At 35.3% G+C, this 12356-nt stretch overlaps 1 protein-coding gene across 2 annotated transcripts in view; it reads right to left on the bottom strand.

Moving 5' to 3' along the window:
* KLHL4 (kelch-like family member 4) overlaps nt 1–12356 on the bottom strand; it is a 119657-nt gene that overhangs the window by 44933 nt on the left and 62368 nt on the right. For both annotated transcript variants that reach the window (XM_008570208.1, XM_008570207.1), the window contains exons 2-3: nt 1852–2019; nt 1327–1463 (exon numbers count right to left, since the gene is read on the bottom strand). In XM_008570208.1, the coding sequence (XP_008568430.1) occupies nt 1327–1463; nt 1852–2019 (305 nt within the window). The remainder of the gene's footprint in view (nt 1–1326; nt 1464–1851; nt 2020–12356) is intronic.

Consider the following 12356-nt stretch of genomic DNA (forward strand, 5'->3'; position numbering starts at 1 on the left):
TTCAGTGCTTTTTAGTATGTTCACAAAATTGTACAACCATTATCACTATTGAATTTCAGAATATATTCATCACCCCCAAAAGGAACCCCTTATTTGTTAACTCATTTCCTATTCCCCCCACACTATTGTAACCACTAATCAATTTTCTGTCTCTATGAATTTTCTTATTTTGGACTTTTAATATAAATGAAATCAAACAGTAAGTGGTGTTTTGTTACGAGCTTCTTTCACCTGGCATAATGTTTTCAAATTTCACCCATGTTGTGGCATCTATCAGTATTTTATTCCTTTTCTTAAACTGCCTATTAATATCCTATTGTGTGCACATACCACATTTAATTTATCCATTCTTCAGTTTATAAACTTTTGGGTTGTTTCCACTTTTTTGTTATTATGAATAATGCTGATACAAACATTTGTGTACACATTTTTGTGTAGACATGTTTTCAGTTTTCTTGGACATACACCTAGGAGCACAGTTGATGAGTTATAAGGTAACTGTAAGTGTAACTTTTGAGGAACTGCCATATGTATGTATTTTTAAATGTATGGTTGTTGGTATCACATTTTGATAGTGTTGAGATTGGTTAGATACACTTAAGAATGCAAGTGCAATAGTGCTTTTTAAAAGATATCAATATTTATAATATGTTGGGAATTATATATTTTACTACTATTAAAAATTACAACAGATTTCAGTCATTAATGGAAAAATATAAAGGTAGCACACAGCTTTTCAAAATTCATTTAGGGACAACATAAACTTATATATTTAAAAACAACTGTGGAGAAAGCTAGGAGGTTAAGCTTTTATTATTTAGAACGGCCTAAGCATATATAATTAAATAAATATATCCAAATACCAGGAGACCCTAAAGATTAAACAATTATTCTGAAAAAAAAATCAGAATACTTTTTGGCTCACAAACTCATCCTATTACTTTTGTTTCATAGTTTGAGCAGATATAACTTTATTATTCCAAAGGATGAGACAGACTAAATCTCTACTTTAGTATTGGAAGATACCACTTTCCCTCTCTTTTTTACTAACAAGAATGTGCCCACACCTTTCTAGAGAAACATGTTCTTGTCTATTTGTGTTAAAATACCTCTCTGCTCTTAAGGTCAAAATATTTTATAGCATAAATATGTACCTCTTGCTCTTTTATATTACTGAGTTTAAATCATGACTCTGCCTTCTTACTACCTTAGGAAAGTTACTTAACTGGCCTATCCTTCAGTTTTGTCATCTGCAGAGTGGATATAATAATAATGTGTGTTGTATAATGTAGGGTTATCGTAAGTTAATGTATGTTAAGCACTTACCTGTGTAAGCATACTGCACCAAGGAATTAAGTGCATTTGGATCTATTCCTTCCATCCTGACCTCTTCTCGTTTGGCTTCAATCACATCATTACTAAACATTGCAGAAAAATAATCAGACACTGCACTGAGAACCAACCTGTAAATAGAATGTTTCATAAGAACTTAAGCCAATTCATAATCTCAGTAAAAGCATGAAATAAGTCTAGTAAGTTTGTAACACTGGTGAACCTGTTTTCCACACGAAACTTTCACAATTCCATAAGGTGTAGTGAAGTTAGAAAGGCGAAATAAGTAAATTGATCTTCTTTAAGAGGGTCTGTGCTGTTTTTTCTTCATCAATCTCTCCAAAGTTTGGCTCTTCTACACATCATTCAGAGAAATGGATCATATATGCTAATGCTTTTTCAACATAGGAAAATGAAGTCTATTTTTCCTAATATTTCAATTTGTAATCAATATACTGATTCTCTCTCATTCATATTTGCCCTACCAACCAAACATTCTGTCTGCATACGGATTCTTACCGATGTGCTGGGATTCGGAGGTCTCCTGCAATGAGTAGCACATCACATAGTTGTTTTTCTTTCACATAGTTCCCTATTTTTTTGAGAGTTTGCTCTGCATGGTTTACAGCACAGAACTGCTCCTCAGATTTAATGATATTCATTTCTTCAGGAGGTTGTGTATCTAATCTGAAAGGACAGCAAGAGTGAAAATGTAGTTTATCACATCATTTTGTAAGAATTTCAATTTTCATTCTAGTGAGTATTTACAATGTCCAGTGAAAGTTTAGGTGCATCATCATTTTTTTGTTTTGTTTGTCTGTTTGTTTTATTGGTCATGAATATTCATGAGATATAAAGCTGATTGCTACCCATCATCCCCAAGATGTGAAGGCCAGATCCATAATGGCAGCATGCATATTACCACAAATTGTGTTTGCACCCCATGTCCCCCAACCAGTTATTGCCAATCTCCCTCCCCCTCCTCCTTTCCCCCCTGACTCTGCTTTGTATCCCAAGGTATGTGGTCTCCTTCTGCAAGGCCAATGCACCACTATGGACTTTTTTCCTTCCTTCTTTCTCTCTTAGCTCCCACTTACGAGTGAGTACATGTGGTATTTATGCCTCTGTGCTTTGCTTATTTCATTCAACATAAGTTTCTCCAACCTCATCCATGTTGTTGCAAATGGGAGAATTGCATTCTTTTTTATGGCAGAGTAGTATTGCATAGTGTATATATACCACATTTTCCTTATCCCATCGATGGACATTTAGGTTGGTTCCATGCCTTGGCTATTGTAAACAGAGCTGCAATGAACATGGGAGTGCAGGTATCCTGTCTACATGATGATTTCCATACTTCTGGGTATATACCCAGAAGTGACCCAGAAGTGGGACTGCTGGATCGTATGGAAGATCTATCTGTAGTTGTTTGAGAAACCTCCATACTGTTTTCCATAGTGGTTGTACTAATTTACATTCCCACAAACAGTGTAGGAGCATTCCCCTCTCTCCATACCCTCACCAGCAAGGCATTTCAATGTAGTTTTAATTTGCATTTCCCTGATGACTAGTGATGTTGAGCATTTTTTCATGCACCTGTTGGCCATTTGTATATCTTCCTTTGAAAAATGTCCATTCAGGTCCTTTACCCATTTTATAAATTAGGTTATTTGTTTTTTTACTGTATAATTGCTTGAGTTTCTTGTATATTATGGATATTAATCCCTTGTCAGATGCATAGTTAGCAAAAATTTTCTTCCACTCTGTAGGTTGTCATTTCACTCTGTTCATTGTTTCCTTTGCAGTGCAGAAGCTTTGCATAGTTAGCAAGAATTTTCTCCCACTCTGTAGGTTGTTGTTTCACTCTGTTGATTATTTCCTTTGCTGCACAGAAACTTTTTAGCTTGATATAGTCCCATTTGTTTATTTTTTTCTTTTACTGCTTGTGCTTTCAGGCTCTTATTCATAAAGTTTGTACCCAGGCCTATTTGCTGAAGTGCTTCACCTATATTTTCCCTCGGTAATGTTACAGTTTTGGGTCTTATACCTAATTCTTTAATCCATTTTGATTTGATTTTAGTGTACAGTGAGAGATGCATATGTCATTTCATTCTTTTGGATACGGATATCCAGTTTTCCCAGCACCACTTTTTGAAGAGGAAGTCTTGTCCCCAATGGAGATTTTTGCCACCTTCGTCCAATATCAGATGGCTGAAAGCCTGAGGGGTGATTTCTGGGTTCTCAATTCTACTCCACTGGTCTGAATGACTATTTTTATACCAGTACTATGCTGTTTTGGTTGCAATAGCTTTGTAGTATAATTTGAAGTCAGGTAGTGTTATGCCTCCAGCTTCATTTTTTTTTTTTTTTTTTTTTTTTTTTGTTCAGGAGTGCTTTGTCTATTCGGGGTCTTTTATTGTTCTATATGAAGGGTAAGACAGTTTTTTCCATTTCTGGGAAGAATGTCATTGGTATTTTGATGGGGAGTGCATTGAATCTGTAGATTGTTTTGGGTAGTATAGACATTCTCGCAATGTTAATTATTCCAAACCAAGAGCATGGAATATATTTCCAACTTTCTGTGTCATCTTTACTATCTTTCAGAAGTGGTTTGTAGTTCTCATTGTAGATGTCTTTCACTTCCTTGGTTAAATTGATCCCTATTTATTTTATTTTTTTTGTATCAATTGTAAATGTGCTTACTTTCTTTATTTCTCTTCCTGTTGGTTCATTATTTGAATATATAAATGCAACTGATTTGGGTGCATTTATTTTGTGTCCTGCAACATTACTGAAGTTATTAACCAGCTCTAGGAGTTTTTTGATAGAGTCTTTAGGTTTTTCTATATATAGGCTCATATAATCTGCACAGTGAAGGAAATATATATGAATAATTTAATCTAAAATACTATAATATTTTCATTTAATCCAAGGAATATGGCCAGGTATGAAAGCATATCTGTTATTAATATTTAGGAAAATATATTCAAAAATTAGTTCTTATTTACTTATAAAAAATGATGATGGCATCAAAGTTTAAATTACTTTCAGGGCCGGCCCCGTGGGTCACTCAGGAGAGTGCAGTGCTGGGAGCGCAGCGGCGCTCCCACTGTGGGTTTGGATCCGATATAGGGATGGCCGATGTGCTCACTGGCTGAGCATGGTGCGGGCGACACCAAGCCAAGGGTTGTGATCCCCTCACTGGTCAAAAAAAAAAAAAAGGAAAAATAATTGCTTTCATATAGGACTCTAAAATTTATTTCGTCTTGGACTTCCAGTCCCTAGAATTGTGAGAAAATAAATTTATGTTTTTTAAGTCAAGCAGTCTGTGGTAGTTTGTTGTGGAAGCCCTAGAAGATTAATATAAGCTACATATAAAATTAAATGTGATAAGGCCACATAATATGTTTCCATTAGCTTATAATTACTTGCTAAAAGCAACTTTATGTATTTAATAAAATAAATGACAAAATCACAAGATATGTCAAAAAACTGTTGTTAAATATTGTGTTAATTTTATTATGTAAAATTTGAGAAAAAGCCATGTGGTATTGTCACTAAGAGCTTAGGCTCTGGACTCGGATACTTAATTTTAGTCCAAACACTTATTTAAGTGATGTTTAAAAAATTAGTTAAATTTTCTAAATGTTTAACTCCTTCCTTCTGTAAAGTAGTGCCAACTTCTAAGGTTTTTGTTGTTTTGTTTTTCTAAGCTTCACAGCTGTCTCCCCTTATCCACAGGGGATACATTCCAAAATCCCCAGTGGATGTCTGTGTCCCTGGATAGTACAGAACCTGATTGCTATCAACGGGAACATGTTTCTGTCCATGTCTTCCACCCACAAATTTAATGCATTTTCCATCTTAACTAAGAATTTATACATTGTCTTTTCTTCTGCAGTTTGAGGGTCAACAGCAAAACTTGCCCAAATTTCTTTTTCCTTCTTCACAATTTCATGGATAGAAGAGTCCTTCTTACAGTAGATCTTACCAAACTTAGCAGACAATTTTTTTATTTTCCTATTAAGACTACAAATTTCACTTGTTCACTTAAGGGAAGCATTTTATGGCTTCTCCTTGGCATATCTGAATTGCCAGCTTCACTACTCTTGTGCTTTGGGGCCATTATTAAGTAAAATAGGGGTGTCTTAAACATAGGCACTGTGAAACTGTGATAAAAGACCTGATAACGAAGAAGGCTACCAAGTGACTAACAGGCAAGTGGTGTGGCATAGGCAGCATGGATCTGCTGAATAAAGGGATAATTCACATCCCAGGCAGGAAGGAGTGGGTCTGTGCAAGATTTCATCACAGTACTCAGAAATTATTTTTTTTTGTTTTTCTAGTTGCTGATTGCATCTCCGAATTATTTATTAAGTCCATTCTTTTTCTCCTTACTATTACTATCATCTACTACAACAACAACCTAACTTAAGTCTCAAACACTCACCACCCACACCATCATATCTCCCACAAGCTGCCAGGGCTCTATATGAATTTCAAGGCTATCTCTTGCATGGTTTCCCATTACATAGAAAGTATGAACTCTTCTTATCTCAGTTTTGCTTCCTTCTCCAGGCTCACTTCCAGATGCTCACTGCCCCCTGCTTTATGCTCAAGCAGTTCACTTGTCACACAATATCATTCTGTTCCTTTATTTCCTACTTTGACTCATGCTGTTGTCTCCTTTGACAGTAATGCTCTTCCCCACTTGTCAGCTGTGACTGTTCCTCCTCCTTTAAGAGCTCAGGAGGTAGTAACAGGATGCCAGTTCTTAATTTCTTTTTTTTTAATTGGAATACATTTGATTGTACATATCTGTGGGGTACAGCTTTGAATATCAATGTTTGTGTGAAATATGTGATATTCAAATCAGGATAATTAGTATATTCAATGTTATATAATGCAATCAATTTTTGTGGCTCTTTACCAATTCCTTCCTTAACCCCTTCTACCTCCCACTTACCCAACTCTGGTAACCTCAGTTCTGTTATCTTCTTTTAAATGTTCAATATATTATTGTGATTGTTGTATCTTTATTTATTTGTTTAGTTTTTTTCTTAGCTCCCACTTATAAATGAGGACATGCAGTATTTCTCTTTCTATGCCTGGGTTAATTCACTTAGCATAACTATTGCTAAGTTCATCCATGTTGCTGTGAATGGCAGTATTTTATTTTTTATTTTTTTGGCAGTGTAGAATTCCATTGTGTAAATATACTACATTTTCCTTTCCAAGACAAACAAAAACTGAGGGAATTCACCACCACATGACTAGCCCTACAAGAAATCCTCAAGAGAGTACTGCATCTGGGATCTGAAAAACAACAATCACTATTGAACACACAAGAAAGAACAAACCCACTAGTAGAACAAAACTGCAAATGAGAAAAAGAAAGAAAATTTATCTAACCACCTCAAACAACAACAAACACAAAGAAAAATAATAAAAGGGAAGAATGGAACAAAATATATTTAAAACATCCAAACAAAAATTGATAAAATATCACAAGTCAATACCTTTCAATAATAATCTTGAATGTAAATGGATTAAATTCTCCACTCACAAGACACAGACTGACTGATTAGATTAAAAGGTAGACCCAAGTATACACTGTCTGCAATATTTACCTGACCTGTAAGCAAAAACTCAGAATAAGAGTGAAAGGATGGAAAAAGATGTACCATGCAAATGGAAACCAAATACGAGCAGGAGTAGTTATTCTTATATCAGATAAAATAGACTTTAAACTAAAAACCATAAAATGAGACAAAAAATGCCACTATGTGATGATAAAGGGATCTATCAAGCAAGAAAACATAACATTAATAAATATATATGCACACAATACCAAAGCACGCAGATACATGAAACAAACACTATTAGGCAAAGAAAGACATAGACCTAAATATCATAAATAGTTGGGGACCTGAAAATCCCTCTATCAACAGTGGGCAGATCATCTAGGAAACAAATCAACAGAGAAACAGAGGGTTTAAACCACATTTTAGACCAATTGGACTTGGTAGATGTCTACAGAACATTTTATCCAACAACCACAGAATACACATTCTTCTCATCAGCACATGGAACATTCTCCAGGAGAGACCACATGTTAGGTCACAAAACAAGTCTCAACAAATTTTAAAAATCTGAAATTATTTCACATATCTTTTCAGACCACAACCAATTAAAACTAGAAATCAATAACAAGCAAAACTCTGGAAATTATATAAACACATGGAAATTCAACAACATGCTCCTGAATGACTTATTGGATGAGAAAAAATTAAACAGGAAAACAAAAATAATTCTTGAAATTAATCAAAATAAAGAGGTGTCATACCCAAACCTGTTGGATACTGAAAAATCAACACTAAGGGGAATGCTTATTGCAATAAACACTTACATCAAAAGAATAGAAAGATTTCAGATAAACGACCTAATGCTACATATCAAAGAATTAGAAAAACAAAAACGACCCAATCTAAAGATTACTAGATGGAAAGAAAGACTTAACATCAGTACAGAACTAAATGAAATAGAAACCCCCTAAATGACACAAAAGATCAGTGAAACAAAACATTGGTTTGTTGAGAAGATAAACAAAATAGACAAACCATTAGCAAGGATAATTAAGACAGAAGAGAGAAGACTCAAATAAGAACAATTGGAAATGAAAAAAGAGACATTACAGCTGATACCACAGACATACAAAGAACCATTAGAGACTATTATAAACAACTATATGCCAACAAATTTGAAAACTTGGCAGATATGGACAAATTTCTGGACACATGCCAATTAACAATACTGAACCAAAAAGACATAGAAAACCTGATCAATAACAAGCAATGAGGTTGAAGTGGTAATCAGCAGTCTCCCAACAAAGAAAATCCCAGGACTGGATGGCTTTACTACTGAATTCTACCAACTTTTAAAGAGGAATTAATGCCAATTCTCTTCAGACTATTTTAAAAAGTTGAAACAGAGGCCATTCTCCCAAACTCATTCTATGAGGCCAGCATCACCCTGATACCAAAACCAAACAAAAAGACAACAATAAAAATAAAACTATAGGCCAATATCTTTGATGTACATATATGTGAAAGTCATCAATAAAATAATAGCAAATAGAATACAGGAACACATAAACAAATTACACACCATGATCAAGTGGGAATCATCCCAGGGATGAAAGCATGGTTCAGCATAAACAGCCAATAAATGTGATATGCCATATCAACAAATTCAGACAAAAGCCATATTATGTTAATAGATGCAGAAAAAGCATCTGACAAAATTTAACATCCATTCATGATAAATACTCTTAGCAAATGAGGTACAGAAGGAAAGTATCTCAACACAATAAAAGCCATATAGAACAAAACCATTGCCAATATTATCCTGAATGGGGAAAAGTTGAAAGCTTTTCTTAAGAAGGGGAACAAGACAAGGATGCCCACTCTCACCACTCCTATTTGACATTTTATTGAAAGTACTAGTCAGAACACTGTGGCTAGAGGAAGAAACAAAGCACATCCAGATTGGAAAAGATGGAGTCAAATTGTTCCTCTTTGCAGATGACTTGAACCTATAAATAGAAAAGCCTAAAGACTTTACAAGAAAACTCTTGGAGTTGATAAACAATTTCAGTAAAGTAGCAGGATACAAAATTAACACAAAAAAATCACTAGCATTTTTATACTCTGACAAAAAACTAACAGGAAAAGAAATCAAGAAAGCTAGCTCATTTACAATAGTCACAAAAAATAAAACAACTAAGAATAAAGTTAACCAAAGAGGTGAAATATCTCTACAATGAGAACTGCAAATCATTGTTGAAAGAAATTAAAGAGGATACAAAAAATGGAAAGGTATTCCATGCTCTTGGATTGGTAAAATTAACATTGTGAAAATGTCTATTCTACCCAAAGCAATCTACAGATTCAACACAATCTCCATCAAAATACCAATGACATTCTGCACAGAAATAGAAAAAGCAATCCTAACATTCATATGGAACAACAAAAGACTCTGAATAGCCAAAGCAATCCTGAGCAAAAAAAGTAAAGCCAGAGGCATTACACTGTCTTACTTCAAATTATACTACAAAGCTGGAGTAAATAAAATAGTATGGTACTGGCAGAAAAACAGACACAGGCACCAATGGAACAGAATAGAGAACCCAGAAATCAGCCCACAGACTTACAGTCAAATGACCTTCGACAAAGGTACCAAGAACATACATTAGGGAAAATACTGACTCTTGGATAGATGGTGCTGGGCAAACTGGACATCCATATGTAGAAAAATGAAACTAGACCTGTACCACTCACCACAGACCCAAATCAATTCAATATGGATTAAAGACCTAAACACGCGTCCTAAAACTATAAATCTCCTAAAAGAAAACATAGAGGAAACACTTCAGGAAGTAGGACTGAGCAAAGACTTTATGAATATGATCGCAAAAGTATAGGCAACAAAAGGAAAAATAAACAAATGGGATTAAATCAAACTAAAAAGTATCTGCATAGCAAAAGAAACAATTAATAGAGCAAAAGGACAACCTACTGAGTGAGAGAAAATATTTGTAAACTTTGCATCTGACAAAGGATTAATATCCAGAATATACATGGAACTCGAACAACTTAACAGTAAAAACACAAATAACTCAATTTAAAAATGAGAAAAGGAGCTGAATAGGCATTTTTCAATGGAAGATATAGAAATGGCTAATAGACACATGAAAAAATGCTCAACATCACTAAGCACCAGGGAAATGCAAATCAAAACCACATTGAGATATCATCTCACCCCAGTTAGACTGGTTATTATCAAAAAGAAAGAGAATAAGAAATGTTGGCAAGGATGCATAGAAAGGGGAAACCTACTATGCTGTTGGTGGGACTGTAAATTGGTGCAGCCATTATGGAAAACGGTATGGAGGTTCCTCAAAGAACTACACATAGAACTGCCATATGACCCAGCAATTCTACTGCTGGGTATATATGCAAAGGAATGGAAATCATCATGTTGAAGGGATACCTATGCTCCCATGTTTATTGCAGCTCTATTTACAATAGCCAAGAGTTGGAAAGTGTACAATTTAAAAGGCGAAAGATTTATACAATGTGAAGGGTAACCAGAGTATGTGGCGTGCAATTTAAAACTTATAAATTGTTTATTACTGGCATTTTTCAATTAATATATTCAGACCATGGCTGATCATTGGTAACTGAAACTATGAAAAGTAAAACCACAGACAAGGGAAACTACTGTATTTTATTTTCAATAGAAAAATAAGAATTGTATGTATTTATGGGGTATAATGTGATGTTTTGATACATGTATACAACAGATTTACTGTTGTTTCTTGAATTATGAAACCAGGCTAATTAACATATCTATCACCTCAAATACTTATAGTTTCTTTGTGATGAGTACATTTAAAGTATATTCTTTCAGCTATTTTGAAATAGACAATAAATTATTATTATCTATAGTCACCATGCTGTTTAATAGATCACCAGAATCTATTCCTCCTAAGTGAAACTTTGTACACTTTTACCAACATCTCCCTTTTACACATACACCCCTGGCCAATCCTGTGGTAACCACCATTCTCCTCCCTGCTTCTGTAAGTTCAATATTTTTAGATTCCACATATGGGATTTTTTTTTTAATGCAACAGGAAGTATTCATTAAATACTAGATATCCTTATCACCAGCAGCACCAGCACCACCACCACATCATCATCATCATAATTATTATCATCTCCTTTTAAGGCTGGCATAATCAGTTAAGGCAACAGAAAAAATACAGAGTAGCTTTAGAAGGATACATAACAAACACAAGTGAGCTTAGGCTTGAAGGGCAGGTGTGGCCTGGGTGAGTAGTAAAGAGTGAGAAAGGCAATTGAGGAATGGAGAACGGGAGGATGAAAAGCATTTAAGTTTTTTAACTGGTGTTATTTGCCCCAGCTCGGTTACTTTTAGACGTTAGAAGGAATGTGGAAGCAAATAGTCAAAAATAGATTATGAACAGAGTTCAAACACCAAGAAAATCATATGCCATTTACCAAATCTGGTGCAGGCAACCTGAAACTGACAAAAAAAAAATAAAGAAAGAAAGAAAATTGAGGCGAAGAACTGAGTCAATAGCAATGGGTTGCTCAGAATGAGTTAGTCTGAAGGGCCATTAGAAATTACAACTGACAATGACTTAACAAAGAAGCAAGGAGAGTGAAAGTAGTTAGCATTTGGCTGCAGTAAGGTCACGTTTGAAGGCCTTCTTTCAGTACAAAAAGGGAATTATTAGACCAATGGCTGATAGCAGAAAAGCTCACAGTGTATTTAGTACCAGCATTCGATCAACTTCACTGGGGTATACAAATTACGTGTGAAAAAAAAGCAAAAGCAACAAATAACAATCAAGTATTAGATTTAATAAAACACAGCAACGACTGGAAAGAGTGATAGGGAATTGTGATTTAAGCAGCAGCAGGCAAAAACCTCATGCTTTTTTTTTTTTGTTATACCATGCTGGGCCAAAAGTGTCTGAAAAAAAGTTAATGAGTCCAAAATGATGAGACATGCACACAATCTACACATAAATGACAGCTCCTTAGATGTGAAAATTAATGTAAGATGGCTTGACAATGGCGAAAAACTTCTGAAATAATTGCTAAAGCTTTGGGTTTTCCAATGGGAATAGAGGGCAAAGTAAAAGGAGGTAAGCAGTCCTCCAACCAGTTTTTAAAGATATTAAAATGTTTGCTCATTTTGGGCCGGCCCGGTGGCGCACTGGATAGTGCGCCGCTTGGGAAGCGCGGCGGCGCTCCCGCCCGAGGGTTCGGATCCCACATACGGACCGGTTCCCGCTCACTGGCTGAGCAAGGCGCGGGAAGCAACACCGAGGGTTGCGATCCCGTTGCCGGTCCCCGGTCCGGTACGGGGGCAACCCTGGGGGTTGGGATCCGTTGCCAGACCCGGAAAAAGAAAAAAAAAAAAAAAAAAAA

This window comes from Galeopterus variegatus, unplaced genomic scaffold (assembly GCF_000696425.1).
Source record: "Galeopterus variegatus unplaced genomic scaffold, G_variegatus-3.0.2 Scaffold581, whole genome shotgun sequence".
Lineage (NCBI taxonomy): Eukaryota > Metazoa > Chordata > Mammalia > Dermoptera > Cynocephalidae > Galeopterus > Galeopterus variegatus.